General features: G+C 44.0%; 1 protein-coding gene across 4 annotated transcripts in view; it reads left to right on the plus strand.

Annotated features, from left to right (window-relative positions):
- LOC119396674 (GRIP and coiled-coil domain-containing protein 2) overlaps positions 1-22,906 on the plus strand; it is a 114,038-nt gene that overhangs the window by 8,165 nt on the left and 82,967 nt on the right. For all 4 annotated transcript variants that reach the window (XM_037663976.2, XM_037663999.2, XM_037663984.2 and 1 more), the window contains 3 exons: positions 1,738-1,822; positions 6,533-6,687; positions 18,953-19,120. In XM_037663976.2, the coding sequence (XP_037519904.1) occupies positions 1,738-1,822; positions 6,533-6,687; positions 18,953-19,120 (408 nt within the window). The remainder of the gene's footprint in view (positions 1-1,737; positions 1,823-6,532; positions 6,688-18,952; positions 19,121-22,906) is intronic.

The following is a 22,906-nucleotide window of genomic DNA, read 5'->3' on the forward strand; positions in this document are numbered from 1 at the left end:
TTGTCCCTGTGTGAGGTGAATGTTCAATTATATGCTTGTATGCTACAACCGGAGGCAGTTTTGATTTTGAACAGCACTTGGGGGCCCCGTGATGTGCTCGGCCTGCTCGTGCGCAAATACTGTCAAGTGACTGCGAATACCAGGGACGTTACTGGCCACCTTCTGCCATGTCAGCGCTGCTGTTTCGTCTGCTGTTGAGCGCTGCTAGTGCTTATTTCCTCGATCAGCAAACTACAGTGCTTATCTAGTGCGGTGATTGGCAAAGGAGTGGGGAACAGTGTAACACCGGTGTCACACGGTCGCAAAAACAATGTGTGGAAGTTCTTTGCTACTGGGAAGATAAAAATACTGCAAAAGGACAAAAAAACATGACAAAAGCTAACATTTTATACTCTTTGCCATAGGCAAGTTTACATGGTTTTGTAGAAGAGGCTACCTCTCTGTTGTGTTTACATACAAAAACATAGTATTGTACCTTTTACTGTTGTTTGTGTTGACAAAGGTTGTAACGTGGGAGCTGCTCGTAATTGTGCGCGCTAGACTAAATCTAGAATAAATATTATAAGTGTGCGAATATTCGAGTTTCTAATTCGAATCACATAACACCTAATCGAACAATTCGATCCGACTTTCGAATAGCTAATATTCGAAGTTTCGAATAACTTGAAGGGACGAATATCTAAAACGCAACAAAGGCCAAAGGTGCAGCTCGGTTAGGGTGGGGTGTCTAAAACTAACGCTAACGTCATTACAGTAGGCCTTGCGTTAAAGTGTTCACCGATATCCTGGTTCAAAAGCGAGCGCATGTTTCTTTTAAAGGAGCATATGTCATTTCCGCATTAAAAAAAAAAGAACATGAGAAAAGTGTCACGCCCTTCACAGCTTCGCTTCCGAAACGAAGGCACAGACTTCTTGTGTAGTTCGGTCGCATATGCTGCAAGCGCCGTAAAACACCAGACTTTGGCCCACGAAACCCTCGGCGATTGGCTTCACATGTGAAAATTTGTTGACGCCGTGCAGTCGCAACTGCCGCACCGCACCACTCGTTTAGAAACTCCCATTGTTCCAGCGCGCAGTTAAAACGCTGCTGTGAACGGGCGCCCGAAGATCCTTGGGCCCGTGGCACTCATGACGATGAAGCACATTACCATTGTCAGATGAGCTGTATAGCGCGACCATAGGGAAAAAAAAAAAACTAGCTACCATACCCCATCTGTCAGCCGTTAGGAGGTTAGGAGTGCCGCTGCTGACTGGAATGGCGGCTCTTCTATCAACATGCCAGCGTGTCCATAAAAGCGGGGGAAAAAAAAACCCGAACAAGCGCGTAATGGAGCTGTCACCACGTCGTAGCGTCCCTGATTTTTCCTTTGTTTTCCTGTAAATGGCTACACACATTTTGCATAAATAAGATAGATAAATAAGGGTAGCCCACTTGGCGCATGTGTTCAATTCTACAGGAAACACCATACGCTGCGAGAGAGCCTAAGCCATATGGAACAGCTTGTGTTTGTAGTCTTACGGCAGCAGTCACTCACCGTGTTATGTGCTCGAGGTCATAAGCAAATTTCATTTCTTTGTTCCTCCTTTCAATTTTCAATCAAATCTTTTTTATTCGATATTTGATTTGATATTCAATATGTTTAGCCACTATTCGGCACTATTTGATTCGAGATGAAATTTCACTATTCGCACACCCCTACTAAATACAGATCTGTGAGTGGAGTGTTCTTTATGTAGGTGGAGGAGGCCTCAAGAGAAGATCTTGTGAAACAAGTTAAACGCCAGCTAGCTTTGCTGCAGAAAGCTAAGGCAAAGTGCGATGGTAAGTGCTGACTTCTTTACTGCAGTAATTTTTTTTAAGGAGGATATTCGCCAGCTGTGACTGTTGGCAAACTAAGGTAGGATTCTTGATTCATTGAGTGGAGTTATGAAGTGTTGTATATGTAGGTTGGAATGATCTTTAAGGGAGTTATCGTTAAAAGTGCTATTCACATTAGTGTGAAGGTAGCTACGTACTTCAGTTGTTGCATCTTACATCGCAGCAAAATTTGTATTTATGCTTTGAAATATAGGTTGTTTAAACTGTCAGTTCAGTTTAAAGTTCTCAGCTGTAGTTGCAGGTTGAAGGGCTGTGCACCTAAGTTGCACTGTAAGCTCTTTAACTCTTTCCCTACTGAGCTTTCTGGCAAAAAATGATATAAAAATCCCGATTTTTTTATTTGCCTAATTGATTCTATGTATGTTCAAACAACTGAAAAACTTATGAAAGACGCTTTATTTGGGGGGGGGGGGGAGGGGTGCAAGATACGTGAAAAATTTTTTTCTTTTTAAATATGCGAAAGATTGGCTTCTCTGCACTGCATCACAGAGTGTCAGAGCCTCTCTAGTCCCCGGTGCAGGAAGTCTCTTCAAAATTTAAGAAATAAAGGTAAGTGATAAGCAAAGCCGTGAAAAGAGACCTGGACGCCCCAGTGGGTTTTGGTCTACCTCCATCGGCGTCCAGTGCTGACACGTCAAGACGCAGTCGTCATCCGTATCTGGTGGTTCAGAGAAGATATACTGCTCTGTGTCATTGTGGTCGCACTAAGAGGAGAACAGAAATTATTCTTCACTCTCTGAGTCCGACAAAATTTCGGCAAACAAGCGTCTCTTCTCTTTTTCCGAGCGCAGCTGTTGCCAGTATGCGTATTCACACAGACCCAGGAGCATGCCATTTTTGGAGCATGCCGGTTGCTGTAATTAATTCGTTTCTCGATCGAAATGCATGCTTTGGCCAATTTTAAAATTTTTTTATGGAACCATCTGTCGAAGCCAAAGAGAACTTTGCAAAATGGATCAGGGTAGTTCGATCGTAGCGCCACAAAATGCTTGTTTCAGCATGGATAAGCCTAGCTTGTTTTCTGTGGGAGCGGTACAAACAGTGTAGATGAGCTAAGCTCGTCTTTGGTAGGGAAAGTGTTAAGTTCTGCAGTGTTGCTGTTGCACGAATGAGCACAGCCATGATTGCAAATGAAAGCAAGGGTGTTAGACCGAACCCAAACCGTAATTTTTGCGGAAGATGAACCTAAACCAATATTCTCAGAACGTGCCTGAACCCAAAGTGAATCTGAATGAAAAAAAAAAGTAAGTGTTACTGGTTCAGTGCGAAACAGTTTGAGATGGGACGAGAATGGAAACAAAACAGATATAAGTGATTCTTTGTCAGTGGGTCCCACTAGTAGAACATGATGGCTCGTGAGTAACATTCTGTACGAGAATGCAAATAAGCGACATTTATGTGTTCGAAGTTTTGTGAATATCTACTCTTAGATGCTTGTACTTCTGAACTCGGCCATTCCAATTTGTGTTCTGCAGCTGAAACATCATTTCCAGATGCTGCTCAGAATCTCGCATGTTTCACTTCTGCCATTGGGTCTCGGCATCTTGCTGCTATTACTAGCAAAGCTGTAAAATAATATCATGTCAGTATACATGGAGAGCAAAAAAGACTCGTCTTCGAGATTCAAGAACAAAGATACAAACGAGATCACTTGTATGGCTTCTTGCAACAGTTAAATTATGGCCGCCTTAGTACAAAGTTACAGTGGCCGGTAGAGACAAAGGAAACATGCTCCTGTTAGGTACCATAGCTCAATGCACATTTGTCGCCTATACAGTAAGAGTAAAATGTTCTTGTACTAATACAAATAATCCTCAGCCACGTTGTGCATGTTGTATCGGGTTTTTTGTCGGGGTGTAGCCAGCATAAAAGCAAGATTCTGCTCCACCTGCAGTTCTGTAAGAAATATCGTCGTGGTGTTTAGCATAAAGTGTCTTTTATTGTTCAGAAGTATTAATGGGCTGATGTACGGGCAATTTAAGAATAAAAGAGTGTGATAGCTTTTTGCACTACAGACGAAGTTTGAAGGTGAATAATTCATGTAATACGATGTAAAGTGGTGCTTTTCCACACCAAATCTGACATTCCCTGGTTCGCTCGCTGCCATTTGGGTAGTAACTACTCCAAGCAAAAAAAGAAAAAAAAAGAAATAGCAGCTGCATCATGCCAACTAAACTGACTATGCTGCTGCAAAATGGTATGGAAGCTGAACTCACCACATGGGGGCAAACTCATTCTCACCGATTGCGCCTTGAATATTTACATGGACATTTCTCCATATTTGCACAATTCATAAACTGCACACTTCAGAGAGAAGAAAATATCTAGTTGCCGTGGCTGCTTTCTGATATATCATTAATAAAACATTTCTGTTACCTGGGCAATGGTGGTTGCATGAAGAGTTCAAGCAGTGTGCATCGTGCTTCGAAATAGTGTAGTAATACAAAGAAATTAAGGAGATCCATCGGGGAACGACGCGCAGCCGCTGTTTCTTTTGTCAACTTCTCAACATCTCTTGTCTATACAGCATCTTGGCCAGTGCACCACATAGTCTGCAAGAAATCCATGATACTGAATGAGCACTGCTATTTCTAGTGTTTCCTGCTTTGCTTTTTCTGTATTTTCACTTAACTTTTATTCTTCTGCGAGTAACTCTTAGCTGCATGCTTCCTGAAATCATTCTCGTTATGTGCTCATATTATAGTTCATTTGTGGGCGTTTGTATGCATAGAATATGCAGTGCCTTGCTGTATGTTTGAGAGTACATGATGTAATTTCACTTTGCGATTTACAGAGAAGTAATGTAACTGGTTGGGTCGTGTTGCCAGAGTATTCATATCCTAGCTAATTTTAAAGACTTCCCCATTCAAAGCCCCTATAAATTTCTTTGTTGCCAGTGTTCAGTATAAATGTGAGTAACCGAGAAACATGGGGAAACAGGGAGTGCAAAGGTGAGCACATCAAAGAGCTGCACCATGGGCTGTGCACTCTTTTGATGCCACAGCCTTAGATAGCCATGTTTTTGAGCATGCCTGCTTTAGCTTTATAACATTGAATTTCATTTATATCTATTTAAAAGTGTCAATCGCTGTCTCCAGTGATGCTACCGCTGCGCCACTTGCGCCAGACTGCGCCAAAATGCCCTGGCTGCTACAACCTGCTACATTTCCTCAAAATTTTGCGATTCTGAGCCAAGCCTGCGCCAAAGGGGTCATGCACTCCGACTTTCAGAAATGAAACTAACTACATGAGGTTCTCCCATTGAGAGCGACATCGCGCTGTACGCGGACGTTCTCCATGAGAGTGATGAAAATGGAGACAAAATATCAATATGGTGTTGTCAAGTGGGCGAAGGAACTGCGTTTTGTGTTTTTTTTTTTTGTAATCAAAGCATCAACTGTAGGCAACATGGCGCAGCAGCAGTCAAGCGACATGCAGTCATGAAACGGCACATTGATGCTACCAGTCGTCATTGAGACGCTTCAGGTGGGCTGCAGCGGCCGAAAACGATCCAGCCGACTTTGGAATTCGGATGTCAATGGAACGTTTTGCAGTGTGACTGCGTGGCAAACGCAGAAACTCTGTTTGTGCTTGGCATGACTCTCAAGGGCATCCCATACTCGTGGGCCGACACAGCAACTGCCTTGTTTCCCAAGTTATTTGGAGATTCCGAAACAGCGAAGCAGTTTAGTTGTAAGAGGTTCAAGGCATCCTACATAGTTAGTGATGGCCTCGGGCCGTATTTCAAGAAACTTGTGCTTGACGAGCTGAACAAGCCGGATGTGGTTTTTTCTTTTAGCATTGACGAGACCCCTCAATTCCTGAACAGAGGTGCCAACAACTTGATGTTGTAGTTAGGCATTTCTCTAACAAAATGCAGCGAGTTGTGGAACACCTACAGTCTTTCCGGCTGGGCTCTGCGACTTCGGAAATTTTGGCTAGTGAAGTGCGGAGAGCAATGATGGACCTGCCGCAGAAAAGTGTCATTTGCTTTTCTACGGATGGCCCTACTGCAGTGAAAAGCTTCATAAAAAAGATGCAGGAAGCATACCCTGACATCATAGATGTAGGAGAGTGCTGCTTGCACAAAGTGCACAACTCATTTGCCCGCGGCTTGAGTGGCATTGGCTCGGATGTCGACGCTGCTGTGGTCGATGTTTATTACTTTTTTAAGAATTCTTCGGCTCAGAATGAATTTTTGAAGGCAGAGCACCTGCTCCAAAAGCTAGTTTTGCTGCCCCAAAACGCAATTTTGCCTGCTCCAAAAGCTGCTCCAAAGTGGCCTAAGCCAGTAGCATCACTGTGTCTCCCATCTTCGAAGTAGACAGTTGTTTTTTTAACAAAACTGGCACACGCGTAAGGTAAGTTTTGCTTTTCCAAACTGGTTCTCGAACTCACTCAGTGTTGTGGACCTGTTTGCAAGCTGTTATAAATTTGCATTTCTGTAAACTGGAACGAAATCTGACAGTGTAGAACCCAAACCGAACTATTCATTTTTTATTTGGCACCCTGTTGCACGCTGTAGATTATTCAAGTACCGTTACTTCTTTTCTACTTAAAAGCAACGTTTTGTTGAAGAAAGTGCCTGTACAGCTAGTAAGAGAAAAGCAGACGTCTAACCAAAGTTCTCTTGGTCTTTCTGGTCTTTCTCAGATTTGAACAAGAAGTGTGAGTTAAAGGACGCAACCATTAAGGACCTGCAGGGTCAACGCCAGAGATGGCAGCAAGACCATGCAGAACTTCAGGAGCTCCGCCAAGCATACCAGTCACTGCAGGAAGCTCAAGAGAAGCAGTACCAGTCGTTTCAGGTTTGTGGTGCTTCTCGTGTGGGTTTAATTCCTTTTGTGCCTTGCTATTGTCTGAAATTATCATCCGAAATGGCAAAATTTTTATTGTGATAGCAATTATATGGACACTCAAGGTGCACTTGTGCTGTTGCTGTCGCCATCGTGTTCCGTATGAAGTCCAAATTGATAACATGGCCCTGCACGTGGTATGCTCTATATCCATGGCCACTGGCTGATTTGAGCATCGTGAGCTGCATAGTTACCGCGGCCGCTGCAAGACGACGCCACGTGCCTGCGCACGCTCGCGATCACACCGAACATAAGCCACGTGTTCAAAGAAAAAAAGAAAAAAGAAAATGTGCTCAAGGTCAAGACACACACTGACAAACAGTCATAGCTTCTTGACCCCTTCTCACCCCCCCCCCCTCTGTGTAGCTTCCAACGTGCTTGCTGGTACGAAAGGCGAGAAAAAGCGCTTCAAGCATGTGACAAATCCCTGTAACTTCGCTCGTACTTGATGGATTCTAAAAATTTTTTGTGGCATTCGATTCATGAGGCAATAAACTTCTTCAATGAAGCCATTCGATGATTACTAGGAAAAGTGTTGCAGGGCCCTTTAACCCATTCCCTACAGAGTTTTTTGGCCCCAAAACGATACGAAAATACGGATTTTTAAAAAATTTGCCTGTTTGATTCTACGTGTCTTAGAACAGCTAAAAAATTATTCAAAGGCGCTTTATTTGCAAGATACACGCAAAAATATATTTTTTGGAAATGTGCAGAGGATTGGCTTCACTGCACTGCACCACAGAAAGTGCCCTAACCTCTTCAGTTTTGGTGCAGAAAATGCCTCTGAAATTTAAAAAAATAAAGTGCAAGGAAGTGGGTCCATGAAAACAAACCTTGGATGCATCGATGGGGGTTTGCTAACATCAAAGGGTGTCTACTGCCCATACGTCGAGACGCAGTCATCCGAATTCGATGATTTAGAGAAACTACGCTGCTACGTGTAGAGAACTTAAATTCTTCGTTTCACGAATCTCAGGCAAACAAGGGCATTTTTTTTCTGAACGGAGCTGTTCCGGCACATGCCCCTCATGTGCACAGTGAAGGATGCCATTTCCTAATTCCAGTTGCGTGAATCAAGTCCTTTCTCGACCTTTCCTTTCTCGAAATGAATGCTTTGAGCGCATTTTAAATTTTTTACTGCGCTATCTGTTGGAGCCAAAGAGAACACAGCAAAACGAATTGGCAGCTTAACTGCGGTGCACCCAAGTGCTTGTTTCATGGTGGACGAGCCCAGCTCGTCTTCTGTAAGAGCGGTACAAACTGTGGATGAGCTCAGTTCGTCTTGGGTAGGGAAAGGGTTAACAGTGGTTGTGGAGTTTGGGCAGCTTTTCTAAAGCAAGCTGCAGAAGCATGCCAAGCAACTTGCTGCTGTTCCTTTAGCTGCTGCTCTTTCGTGCAAGTCTTTCTTCTGTGTTTGTGTATGCGCAGCCATAGACACTGAAAGAGAGAGAAAGGGACAGAAAAAAAAAGCCAGTTTTCGTCAGCTATCATTCATTTCCCATTCTTTGATCCTATTTGTGCATTATGTTTTGTATGTTAAAAAAAAAGAGCTGCAAAAGAATGTAGTGCCTGCTACTAAAAAAAATCTGTCGAGCTTCTTAGGATGAAAAAAAAAATGGCTGAGGTTTAATTCTTGTAAGCCTAGTTATCATAGGCGGAAGGTATATTTGGCTTGCTTTTGCAAAGACCATGCACACAGGTGGCGGCTGCAGTAGCTTCGATCTTGGAACACTTGGTAAGCCTCTCTGTAATGAGCTTATCTAGCCTCGCTTTGCTCCAGTGTTTCAGCAGACCACTTTCCATTTGCTTGAGATTTTGCAGCCTGCCATCTAGCTACATCTACTGGTTGATTCGATTTAGCCTGTTGCTTGCGCTTAAGCGAACGCACAGACGGCCCAGCTGGCGCATCACCTATGGCAAGACTGAGCGACCAAGCACCAGCGAAGCAGCTGTTAAAAAGTTCCTAAACTACCTAGAGGTCAAAATTTAGTTGTGGTATTGCAGTTGTGCGCGAGTCTACCCGAACGCTAGCGAAACACGGCCCTTGCTCGTTTCCCTCTTTCCTTCGCTCAGGGGTGGAAGTGCTGCGCCATTTGCGCCACGCTGCGCCAATCCGCTTCTGCTGCGCCATCCTGCTCCAAAATGCATTATTGCGCCGAAACTGCTCCCAAGTGGTCTTTGGTGCACGGCCTCCGCGATGGGCTCCGGTGCGCTTCCGGAACCGATCATCGAGGCTACGTTTGGCGCCTTTATGTGCCGCTGTCATCCGTGTCATGGCGCGCCTATGCGAGCTTATATCATCATCACATCACATCACTTGGCGTGCTCTCGTGACGTTGTTGAAGTCGCAAAAAAGCTAGCGAGCCTGTATGGGAGCTAGCTAAAAGAAAATGAGTTGTGCGGCCATGTTTTGATTGTGATGCCGGCGGCAACGGAGTTTTTTGGTGCGCTGCGCGCACAAGGCGGTTGCTGTCATCGTGGCCTGGGATTGCGAACATGAATAAAAGTTAGTGCGTTGACGCTTCATATTGTCGAAAAGGTTCTATTTACTGCGAATATTTAATTTGATGTGAAGCCATAAGGATAGTGCGAGCAGCTGCCGCGGACGTAAACGCATTTGTTTTATCCATTTGTGGTCAATGAAGCCACTACCAACCGCGAAACCACTCACAGGGCTTCGGTCTGTGTAAGTCGGTTGGACCATTTCCTTTTTTTCTTTTTTTTTTTAGTGAGAGCGTGCCTTTCTATGTGCAGAATTTTTTGCATTGCACACAAGCCATTAGACGTTATACATGCAGCATGTAAACGCGCTCGTGCAGAGACGAGCTTAGTCTCGCTAGTGCGATCGGTCGCGTTGTTCGATTTTAGCTCGTCAGAACCTGCGCTCGGCTCGTGGTCGAGTACGCTGTAACTCGTGCCATCGGCAGCACAACATGACATGCCGCTCATCGCCGTTGCTGTGTGGGGTTTGGTACACGAGGTGGCGAGTGAAGAAATATACAAAAAAGAACAAGGTAGACACCTGGAACGTTATTACTAAAAAGACGAATGTGAGGTACAGTACGAAAACAGAACCACGGGATACAAATTGTGCGCTTGCGACATCTAGTATCATCGCACCTCAAGTACCATATTTGCGTGCATATAACCGGCACCAATAATTGACAAATCTTGGAAGGGAACTTGAAGGGAAAAGGTGGAAGCGCGTGGCGAAATTTTTGGCGCGATTTACGCGCATTTTTTGACGAACGCCTTCGCGAAATCGCGCTGTTGTGTCCCGAATGGCTCGATTTCATGCGCGACTGACGCGTGGTCGGAAGGTCGCTCGCGTCATTTACACGAACGCTATCTCAAAATCGCGCCACCGCGTCTTCCTACTTGAAGTAGAGACAACGCCTCGCGCGGCGCATCGTCCGCTCGTCCGACAAGCTGAGTTTAGGGTGCAGACGCGTGTTTGTTTGGTTTCTTCCAATGCCTTCAAACGGCGCTGACCTCCGCGCATTTCGAAGGAACTTTTTGAAGCCGGCGTAGACTTTTGACGAGAATGTAGCAGCCCGGCAAACGCGGCGCGAAAACGCCGATGCTGAAAAACGTTCATTACCATTAACATTTTTCTTTTTTTTTTATTTGAACATACTGCAGGCTTTTCACGGCCCATGCAGGAGTGGATACAAGAATACAAACTAAACATCGAAAGAAAATACACAACGAAATAACAAGAAAGTGCAATGCCAACAGATCACAATTCAAACTCGACACACTGTATTATGTTCATAAAAGATTGAATGGTGTTACAGCACACAATATTGTTATCTAGTTGATTCCAATGATGGATAGCTGACGGAAAAAGGGAATGTTTGTGAGCGTTAACACGACTGAAAGGTTGGTGAATTGACTTGGAATGGTTCAGTCGCAATGAGTGTTTAGGCGGGTCTAGCAGGTAATGAGATCGTGATATGCGGAATTGACCATGATATAATTGGTAAAGAAATTTTAGTCGCGAGATAATTCTGCGATGCCAAAGAGGTTTTAAATTTGCCTTTGTGAGCAAGCCTGAAGAACTGGATTGCCTCGAGAAGTCAGAATATACAAATCTAACTGCCAATTTTTGTATTCTTTCTATTTTATTAATGAGATGCTTTTGATGTGGACTCCAGATGAGATCGGCGTACTCTAAACATGGTATAATTAGTGTTTTGTATGCATTAAGTTTAAGGTGTGGTGGTGCAGTGCGCAATTTTCTCCTCAGGAAGGATAGCTTCCTCTCGGCTTTACTACATATGGCTAAAACATGTGGTTCCCACTTGAGGTTCGATGAGAGAGTAACGCCTAAGTATTTTACTTGGTCACTTTTGTCGATAGTTGTGTTTCCTATAGTATATGTAAAGTTAAGGGGGTTGGTCTTATTTGTGAATGAAATGAAATGAGTTTTGGTTGTGTTTAATTTCATGCCCCAAGTATTGCACCAGGAATAAATCATTTGCAATGAATTGTTCAGATTAACTTGATCGTCTGAATTGTGTACGACTGTGTACACGACACAGTCGTCGGCGAATAGTCGCATTTGAACAGGGTTATTAACAGAAAATTGAATGTCGTTAATAAACATTAAAAACAAAAGTGGAGCAAGAACCGATCCCTGAGGTACTCCAGAGTAAACATCAAGCGGTTGCGATAGATGGTTGTCGATTGTTACCCTCTGTTTCCGTTTAGTTAAAAAACTGTTAATCCAGGCTACTATTTTATCATCAATACCAAAGGCCGATAGCTTTGTTATTAAATCCTTGTGTGGAACAACGTCAAACGCTTTAGAAAAGTCTAAGAAAACGGCATCTAACTGACTTCTCGTTAACTGCATTGGCTATGTCGTGAGTTAATTCAGCTAATTGGGTTGTAGTTGAGAGACCTGATCTGAAACCATGTTGATGTTTGTAAAGGAGCTCATTTGTTTCTAAATGAGTTATTATGGACTTGAAAATTATATGTTCTAATATTTTACAGCATGAGCTCGTAAGCGACACTGGGCGGTAGTTGCTTATTTCTAGCTTTGAGCCTGATTTGTGTATAGGGACTACTGTAGCGTTGCGCCAGTCGTCTGGTAATTCCGAAGTGTGTAGAGATAACGTGTATATTTTAAAAAGATATTTAGATGTCCATTGCGCATACCGGCATAAAAATGAGTTAGTAATTTTATCGGGACCAGTGGATTTTTTCAGATTAAGCTTGAGTAGCAGAGCAAGTATGCCTTCTTCAGATACAATTAATTCTTCCATGGGTACTTTCACAACATAGGGGGGTAGTACTGCGTTAGTGGCATGTTTCGTAAAAACTGATTGGAAGAACTTATTGATTTCATTAGCGATTTGTTCTGGTTTCCTAATAACTTGTTCTGAATACTTAATTTGCGAGATTGAATCTCGTTCATCTGACAAGTATCGCCAGAATTTGTGGGGACTGTGGGTCATAAATGATGGTAACATAGTGTTAAAGAAATGAGCTTTTGCTTCAAACATTTTGTGTTTCAAGGCTCCGATAAGATCGGATGCGTTGCTCTTGTTTCCCTTTTTCCGCCGTCGTTTTATTTTCCTTTTCAGTTGAACTATTTCACGAGTTATCCAAGGGTATTCTCGGTTGATGCGTTTCTTTTTATTTGGAATGAAGGTATGTTCGCAATAGTTGACAATGTTTTTAAAACGTGTCCAGTGTTCTTCCACATCTGTTAGCTCGGTGAATTCACAGAACTGTGTTTTTAGGAAACGTAGCACAGCACGATCATTTGCACGGGTGTAATCTTTAAAGTAAGTAGATAGTGGCTTTTTGTATTTCCGCGTGTAAGTAATGGGACAAGTTAAAGAAATCACTTTGTGGTCTGAAATGCCATTCTCGATGGACACAGAAGAACCTTCTAATGTGCTACTTACAAACGCTAGGTCAAGCAAAGACGACGACGTTGAAGTGATCCTAGTGTTATCAGTCACTAGTTGATTCAGTAAAAACGCGAAAGCCACGTCAAGAAGCAATTCTGAACTCGTGACGTCACGACCATCATGTGAATTATTGCTCCAGTTTATTCCGGGAAGGTTAAAGTCCCCGGCAAGAATTATTTTTGACTTAGAGTTTGTATGCTTTGAAAGATGATCGTGAATCACTTCGATGTAGTCAGGTGCCGCGTTTGGAGGCCTATATATCCCTCCTATGGTTATACTTTTATTGCAATATGTTAACTTGCACCAAATGCTTTCATGGTCAGGAATGCCATCGAGTTCTAAGGATCTGATATTCTTTTTAATTGCTACTGCTACACCGCCGCCTCTTGACTCTCTGTCCCTACGGAACAATCTATATGTATTAGGGACAACTTCTGAGTCACGTACTCCAGAGTGGAGCCAAGTTTCTGTTGTTATTAGAACGTGAGGTTCGTAGGACAGCTTCGGGAAAATGTGCAGCGCGGCACGGACGAAGGACAAGAAACGCACAACACGAGCGCCGAAGATGTTAGTACACCAACTCGCCCAGATCGCCGTATTAGTTCGTAGGACAGGATGAGGCTCTCTAATTGATCAAATTTGTTTTGCACACTTCTGGCATTAAAGGAAAGAATTCTAAGTGTTTTAGTACATGGCTGTCATTTGGATTTCTTCTTATTTGTAGGCTTATTATGCGCAGTTGAAGTTAACGGGATGTTTCGCGGTGGGCCTGCTTTCTGAGATATGTCTGTTCTAGCATTCTTTACCGGGTCCCATATATAAATCTTGCCATCGACTTTCAGTTTATCGAACAATAGTTTAACTTTTGCTCCCTTAGCCCTTTCGCTTGCTGCTGAGTGCCATAAGTGCGCGCGCATGTCTCTTACTCTTTTAGAAAAATCCTCGGAAATGGATAGGGGCGTACCCTTGAGTTTGTAACAGCTAGACAGGATTTTGTTTTTTTTCGCTATAGTCATACAAACGTAGAATGATTGGTCTTTCTCGGTCATTTTTACGGGTGCCTATCCTATGAATTCTTTCGATGGTTTTAACTTCGAGGCCGAGTGTGCGATTCAGAACGTCTTCCTTCACTTTCTGTTCCAGTACGTTGGCATTTTCGTTAGGCTCTTCCGTAACACCATAAATGATCAGGTTATTGCGTCTACTCCTGTTTTCTAAATCATCCAGTTTCAGTGCAAGGTTTTCGATTTCACCTTTCGTGGTGTCGTAGTTACTTTCATACTCGGCCAATCTTTCTTCGCAGTGTTTAAGTCGTTCCATATCGTTTTCGATTTTAGCAAGCCTGGTTTCCATATTATCCACAGTTCTTTCTACCTTCTTTAAATTAGTCATTAGTTCCTTTAACGTTTTATTTGTTTTAGTTTGTTCTTTGAGTATTTGTTTTAAAATATCACTGTTAGGACGTGTATCGGATTCCGAATCAGAACTCGGACCAGGATTAAGCTCAACATCACCCTATGTTAGTAACAAAAGTTTACACACATGATAGCAATCAGAAATCAATGAAACAAGGAAGCGTGGACTCGGCAGCACCATAAGGGTGACATCGTCATCTCTTACTGAGGTAGCAGAGTAATCATCACTAACCTGCACAACAAAAAGAGCAGGAATAAGCATCGCTGCCTGGTCGGTGCCGCCAAGTCCACTGAAGTGCCTCGGGTCATGGGCTAGGCTTTTATGCTGTCCGCAGCTTGCTGACGTCAGTGTTGTCGCATCTGTGACGTGGTAGTTGCGCTGTTGAGGTGCGTAGAAGCTGGACGGCACGGGAATGGGTTCGGTCCATGATGTTTTTTCTACGTTGATCACTGGCGTCGATCCGTTTGCGTGCAAATGCGTAGGTACCCCGGTCAAGAGGCATTTAGGCCACAGCGCGATCTGCACAACAAAAAGAGCAGGAATAAGCATCGCTGCCTGGTCGGTGCCGCCAAGTCCACTGAAGTGCCTCGGGTCATTGGCTAGGCTTTTATGCTGTCCGCAGCTTGCTGGCGTCAGTGTTGTCGCATCTGTGACGTGGTAGTTGCGCTGTTGAGGTGCGTAGAAGCTGGTCGGCACGGGAATGGGTTCGGTCCATGATGTTTTTTCTACGTTGATCACTGGCGTCGATCCGTTTGCGTGCAAATGCGTAGGTACCCCGGTCAAGAGGCATTTAGGCCACAGCGCGATCTACACAACAAAAAGAGCAGGAATAAGCATCGCTGCCTGGTCGGTGCCGCCAAGTCCACTTTGTCAGCCTAGTCAAGTGTAGCTATTCAGAACATCGCTTATCTCGTTTTCCTGAGTCATTGCTCTATCACAGCTGTGATGTTTTAATGGTAACACGTACGCGTGTGTGTGCATGTATATATATATATATATATATATAATTTGTGTTTAGTGTGGTTGGTTCATCAGTGTTGGATGTTTTCTAAAGTCGGTGGAATTTCTTGTGTTTACTAGGGGTGTGCGAATATTCGAAAGTTTAGAATATTCGTCGAATATTACATTCGAAATATTCGTATTCGATTCGAAAATCGCGTATTCGAAAAGTTTCGAATATTTGATAACTTCGAATATTCGAAAAATTCGAATATGCGATTCGATTATCATGCATAAGATAACTCGTCTTCCACATTTCTGCTGCGTTCGTATAGCTAAAAACGTTGCCGAGAGGAGCGATAAACATCGTAAGTGCACGGAGGCACGATATTTGCCTGCGACGAGCGCCCAATACGAATGATTTATTGCTGGTGCATCTCCGACGTGCAGCACTGTTGGCGATCATGTAACCGTACATTTTCAATATTATGCGGCAGTAACGTGCCGCACTGCCACTTGTTCACTGTGCGGGACCACTTCTGAAGAAAGACAGTGACCCATGTGACTGGTGGAGGACTGTAGGCACCTTCAGATACCCCAGTCGGGCAAAGCTTTGCCCCATGTACCTCCCTATACCAGCCACTTCTGTTCCAAGCGAGCGTGCCTTTTCAGTGGCAGAGGGGGGGGGGGGGGTTGTCTCTGTTAGAAGGGAGCGCCTGCTGCCTGATCATATGGAGCAACTCATATTTCTTCATGATAACATCTAGTTATTACTTTCATTGAGCCGTGATATTTGCTTGTGTTGTGATGTGCATTGTGCTAGCCTGGACATTGTGTTCTGGAGATAGCAGTGTATGTTGTGGTGCCAGTCAGGCTGTTAACGTTTTTTTTTTCAAATAGCTACATGTTAAATAAAATATTGTTACTGTGGAGGCATTTTTCCTTTGATATTCGATATTCGATTCGATATTCGAAGGTGGATATTCGTATTCGATTCGTATTCGAAAAATTTGATAGTCGCACACCCCTAGTGTTTACCAGAAATAAAAAAAATTAAACAACTATGATATTTGATCCTAGAATTCTGCTCCAAAACTAACTTGCATTGCTCCAAAACACACATTTTGGTGCTCCAAAGCTGCTCCAAAACGGCATTATTCCTGCTCCATGAGCTGCTCCAAAACACACAAGCCCGCTTCCACCCCTGCTTCGCTACGCTCCGTTCGCCGGCTTGTTTCTCCACCTTCTTGCCATTGGAGGAGAAAGAGTCGGGAGCTTGATGGCTGCTGGGGATGGTGGAAAGACGCACAGAGGAACATGCAGAGCGTCTGTTGATGGTTCTCCAAGTCACGTGGTACCGCAGCGGGGAGGCTCTGAGCAAGCTTAGCTGCGACGAGTCTCCGCAGCAGATATGTGGTGCGACGTCACGCATTCACTGGGAGATGCTGCCTCATTGGGAGGCAGCACCTCCCAGTGAGCATACATCGTCGTTATGGCTCAAAACTTCAAATGGAGGGTTGAAACCGCTCCCATGTGGCAAAGACCTTGTGGTACAGAAAACCGCCACCGTACGTATACGGCAAAAACCGTCAAGGTTAAAAGTGCTTTGCACTACTGTTGCTGCTGCTGTTTTTTCCATTTGCGTATGTAGAAGAGTAGTAAAAAAGTGGCATGCTGCTTAGGGCAGTAAATAGATGCTTATACTACAGACCTTCAGCTGTAATCGCACTTGCTACTGCAATTTCCTTATCAAAATGTATAGAGCACATAGCCATATTTTCCACTGTATCAGACACACCCCCTACTACTTGTGACTTATGTGGAAAGTTGGTATACATAAGACGAACTCATATATAACTTGGTTGGCATGGTAAAAGGTGATTGCACACTCTTATGCATTAATTGCAAGATTTTGTGGGTATGCATTTAACATCACTAAATTTCTGTAAACATCACTCTTATAAGCTGTGAAAAATAACAGAAAAAACTGAACGACTGCTCTCCTAAGGCATAGAAAGCCGATATATATTGCACTTCGCTCGAAGTCATTGAAGGCCTCGTCTTCTAGTTCACTGTAAAAAAATTTGTGCCAGTTTGACTGGAAGGATCACCGGGTGACCGTTGTTTTGCCTTGTACACAAATGTTTTGAGCGCCGGGAAGCACATTGCTGGTATCACCTCTACGGCATTCTCCAAGCAGCCAGCTGCATGTGATACATTAGGATGTAGGTATAGTTGTTTAGGCACATCAAAAATATCAGAAACAAAAATTGCATTAATAGAGCTAGTAAAAAAAATGTATGCAGCGTGAGGATTCAATTGGTGGCATTAAGAAATGAGGTTCACTAAGCAAGGCTACAGTAAATAAAGGGTTAAGAAAGGGAAAATAGACAACCACCCATTTGTAGGACGAAGCCACAAGGAAATCCATGTGGATTTCTCTGAAAATAAAGCCTCTTAGTCACCAAAAAATTGGTCCTGGTCCGGGGTTCGAACCCAGGACCAATGCCTTTCCGGGGCGGTCCCTCTATCAATTGAGCTAACCAGGAGGACGAATTTTTAGGCGACTAAGAGGCTTTATTTTTCTGAGAAATCCGTATGGATTTCCTTACGGCTTCATGCTACAAATGGGTGGTTGTCTATTTCCCCTTTCTTAACCCTTCCACCACCTTGCGGGATTCCGCAGAACTGATTTGCAGTAAATAAAGGGGTGACATGGTGAAATGTTTTTTTTTTTGTAATTGTTTTGTTTTAATTTTTCTGAAAAAGTATAGGTCAACATGTATTCAGATAATTTTAAAAACTTTCTCCGAGTCTTCTATATCCTCTTCAGGAGCAGTGTCCACTTAAGTGGACGCAACCTGTTTTCCCAGTTTTGTCTACTAGTAGCCAAGGAGCAATATACATTGAGCTTTGTATGAATTGAACCTCCTGCATATTCAGTGCGTCTTCATTTAACTTTAGTGTGCTGAGTATGATTGCAGACGATCACTTTGGTGAAAGCACGGTAATGTTTGAGTGGTCGTTCAATGTACCGCATTCTGGGAGCAACGTAAAACAACAAAGAATAAAAATTTGGATCCCAGTAGGAATCGAACCCAAGCATATTGCATGGCAGTCAGGTACCCTACCACAAAGCCATGCCAGTCCTTGAGACTGCTTTGGAAAAAGACCCCATGCAGGCACAATGTCGGTGCAACGTTAATTGTGGTTGCAGTGCTAGCTATCTAATTTTTTAAACATTACATATGTACTCCTATGATACAGGCGTCATGTCGGATTAACGTCAATTGTGGTTCCAGTGTTGGCTCTGCTTTTATGCCAGTCTAATAAACATTACATTTGTATTCCTATGATTCAGCAAGCTATATTCAAGCGTTGCCCGACCGCGAAGGAATGCACTAATGAAAGTTACGTATGCTATTCACATCATTGCATTGTAAAGTGCACCTCGTTTCGATCATACGGATGTCTGTGCTCTAACGCGGGTGCTGACGTTACGTCAGACCATAACTTACCCTTTAAATGCCAGTGTAGTTGACGTGCCTGGTAAGCCCACGATGTGCATACAACTACTACACTTACAAAACCACGTCGATCCACCTCGTAACGCTTGTCTCAAAGCCAAAAAATGCAGCACAGACAAATTACTTGCCGAGTGTTTTGCATGAAACTGGTTCCCGCAAGGCGTGGGATCTGCCAAATTTAAGTTGAAGTACTTCAGCACTGTCACTATACTATTTTTCAAAGCATTATGTTGCTCAGTGCCACAATACGACTAAATCTGGCCCATGCCATGTAGAAAACTAAATGTAGCTGACAAAAAGTGGACATTTATAAGTCATACTTGGCTGGTTTAGAAAAGCAACTAAAAATAGTGTGTATCATTCACTTTTCGTTTCAACTTTTACTTCTCTGTTTGCTTGTATGTTCAGGTGTTGGAGGAAGAGTTGGCCATGTCAAATGAGAACCTAGTCACTTGGCACCATAAGTACCAGGAAGTCCTGGAGAACTTGGAATGCACGCAATCTAAGATGGCTGCCCTCAACCAAGGTACAGAGTGCCTTCGCCAAGAGCTACAGTCCCTTGAGGAGAAAAACAAGGTATTCTTGCAGAGGGTTGTACTGATTGCATGAGGGCACTTGCCATGTGAGAACTAATTGTATTAGGATATTGCTTTCTTTGCACAGTGGTGGAACATCTGTATCAGTTGTGCAAAAAGAGCTCTCCTTTGCACTTTTCTGTTTCAAAATCGCAGTTTCGCAAAAAATTTTACCAAACCTGCACTTGCAAAGAGTGTAAAAGCTACTGTATATACTCATGTATAAGCCGCACTTTTTTTCATCAAATCTTGCTCGGCTGTGGGTTATACATGAATCGGGCCTGTAGCTACACATTAACACACTGCAAGCGCTTTGCGATGGTCTCCACGAACAATGAACGCCACGCGTCCATCATCCAAACGCACACTTGCTGAAGAGACTGTGATGTGGTGCGTGTAGGAACAAAAAAAAAATTGATGAACGACAGCAACGAAATAAGAAAGCTGATGTGACACTGCAATACTATAAACCACGGGAAGAAAACGAAGAAAAGGAGTGATGCGAGAAACCCTCGTGGCACGAGCATCTGGAGAGAGAGAAAAAAGAAAAGAGGAGGGGCGGGGAGAAGAAAAAGGAATGGCGACAGAACGGCGGAAGAAGCCGCCATGGGGAGAAGAAATCCTGGCTCCTGCCGGTGCTTTAAGTCCTCGAGCTTATTGTTGTAAACGGTTGGCGCAACTGCGTGGGCAGCCCAACAATGCACCTAAATGTCAATGACGCTGCGGAGTACCGACGACACTTGTTCACAACACACCGCCTGGTCACCTAACTCAGAGTGGAACTTTAGCACCGAGCCGACGACTTCGAAGCGTTGCTTCTGTTTTCTGCAGGTGCGATTTACAGCTAACAACGAACCCCCCCCCCCCCTCTCTCTTTTTTGCGCTGGCAGCAACGAGGCCCACTGTTTCCTTGTGTTTGCGTCAAGATTGGGTCTGGGTATTGCTGGAAAACATAACCCTTGGAGCCGCAAACTAGCAGACACAGCAAACTACCACCCTGATTACTTTCAGTAATTCAAAGTTCCTTGCATTCCGCTTTTTGTATGTTTCGTTAATTCGAAAACCCGCTTAATTCGAAGATTTTTCACGTTCCCAGTGGCATTGAATGAACGACGTTTTACTGTATCAACTACTGAGGATGCATTCGCAATAATGAAATCAGCCATTGGCCGTGACCGTTTCAGTTTGCCAAGAGGAGAGTGAGCCATTTTCGGCTGTCCGTGAAACGAAAGTCCAAATTCTGTGCGCTGTGCAGGGCTATATTTGTCTCGCGTGTTCACAAGAGTCTCGACTGCTTATCTGCAGTGAATTCCCAGTAGTATGTTCAAAAAGTGTTGCAAGGCCCTTTGAAGTGACCATTTAAGATAAACACAAGTTTTGTTATATGTTAAAAAAATATTGCAGGGAACCTTTGATGTGACCATTTGAGGTCAGGAAAATTTTGTTGACCGATCACATGTGTCGCCCGAAACAATTTTTTGGCAAGATTTATACCTATTTCTGTTACCTTGTTTTAAGCTTTTCATCCTAATATGAAACTTAAGGCCATTCTTTTTAAAGGGACACTAAAGAGCAAAACGATTTTTCTCGTTTTGGTATAGTGCTCTTTCACGATACCAAAAACACCACGCTTGCTGCGAGAAGACGCTTAGTAAGCGAGAAAACATGCACAAACAAAATGTGGGTAGCAACGGCACCTTGGTTTCCGCACCATTCGCCGTGATGTCACATGTTTTGACGGCGCCTACTAGGGACTATGTAGTTTCTAATCGGTAAAAATAAAGTACATTGTCCTCTGAGGGGGCCATAGACTTAGCATGCCATGTTTGGGGTAATTTTGTTGAGCCAATTGCGCCAAAATACGATAAATACACTTTGAAATCCGTTTGTGGGAAGATTTCGGCGTGAAATTTAAAAATGAAACTTTGAACTTTATTTTCTCCTCTATTAGTAAACTTATAATGGCGAAATTAGCGACATTAGAGTTCTCGGAACACAATTTATCGATCTAAACCGATTCATTGTTTCTCTTTATTGTCCCTTTAAGTTGAAGTACTTCAGAACTGTCACTACAGTCGAACCCACTTATAACGATCCCAGATATAACAATCTATCGGTTATAACGAGCATATTTCGATGCACTTACGATTTTCCTATGCTACCCATTGAAATTGCGTCCACATATAGCGAACATTTTTCAAAGCCTCCTACTTTTACAACGTACACTTCAGACACTGTCGCGGTAAAAATATGGCGTATATGAAGCGAAAAAAAGTTAAAGTAGGCCTTCTAAAGCATGAGAGGAGCGCGCTCACGCGTACCCCGGTCCAGTTTACTCGTGACGAAAATACCCGAGATCGGCGAGCACCGTACGCGCTGCTTTCGGACGCTATGAGCGAGGTCGCTCGCTTTCCAGTCGTTTCTTCAGTGGCAGAATGGCAGTGGGGAATAAAAAAAAAAAAAAAAGAAAGAAAAAAATAGTAGGCAGCATGAAGCCTTGCAGTCAGCTTTCGCACGGCAACCTTTCCTGGCGCCGTTCTCTGCAGCTACGACCGCCTACGATGAACCTATGCCTTGGAACGCAAGAATCCATAAAATGCAATAAGTGATGACCGCGATAACTTTTCAGCGCTTAAATGTTCACTGCGTCGACGTCACAATGTGCCGCAAAATGTCTTTCTCATCTTTTCGGCAATGGCAGAGACCGGCCGATCAATGATTACGACTTCCGCGCGATTGCGGCGATTCCTTCACGGATAAGCATCAGAAGAGAGCGAAGGCGACGTGGCGGCCGGCGATGAACGTGCCATTATGATTTATCGCCGACAACCTTATCGCAGTCATCTGCAGCTATCAGCTCGGCTGCACGTGTGGCGTAAACTGTTCGGGGTGACGGCGGTACAAGCAGTACAAGCGCGCAATGCCGTTGCCGTTTGAAAGTTCGCTTCCACCGCGCCGTGCGAGATAAAGTGCGCGTCGCTTCGTGTAAACGAAACTAGCTCGCTGGTGTTGAGCGACACAGGCACCGAGAAATGTTGATGCACTTACAGCGAGCGTATACAGCGTGTTTTATTAGGCGGCAACCCAAGCGCGCCGCGCCTGTCGTGCAGCCGGGCCGTCAGAGCATCGCGGAGACGTAGAGTGCGCGTTGCTTCCAAAATGCTTGTCTTCGCCACGTTGAATGAACAGGCCGCTCGTCGCACCCGTGCATGCTCCGAAGTGAAGCGGGCACAAAGTGCGCACAATTGCACGTACAAATGCAAGCGGCCCGGCAGTGATGGCGTGAGCCAAGTAGCTAGGCGACGCGCTGCACGCAACTAGCCAGGGATGATCGGCTCCACGTAGCGGTACCGTGGTTCAATGAAACGTCGCTTCACTGCAAAGGCGGTTTAATTCACTCGTGCATGCAGCGGGCCTCGCTTCACAACGCGAAAAGGCCTAACTTCTCACCGGAGGAGTTGTTAGCACTTTTCAATAAAAATGCGCAGAAAAAAAAAGCGGCTTGGTCGCTAAATGCATGTTTTTGAGGGCGAGTCCATTTACAACGAACTACTGATATAACAACCAGTTTTCGCGGCACTTTCGAGTTCGTTATAAACGGGTTCGACTGTATACTATTTTTCAAAGCATTATGTTGCTCAGTGCCACAACATGACTAACTCTGGCCCATACCATGTAGAAAACTAAATGTAGCAGACAAAAAGTGGAAAATTATAAGTCACTTTGCGGGGTCTGAATATAGATGAGCCGCTCTCAGAACACATGGAGACAGTTCACGCCGTTGGGC

This window comes from Rhipicephalus sanguineus, chromosome 1, assembly GCF_013339695.2.
Source record: "Rhipicephalus sanguineus isolate Rsan-2018 chromosome 1, BIME_Rsan_1.4, whole genome shotgun sequence".
In the NCBI taxonomy this organism is placed as follows: Eukaryota; Metazoa; Arthropoda; class Arachnida; order Ixodida; family Ixodidae; genus Rhipicephalus; species Rhipicephalus sanguineus.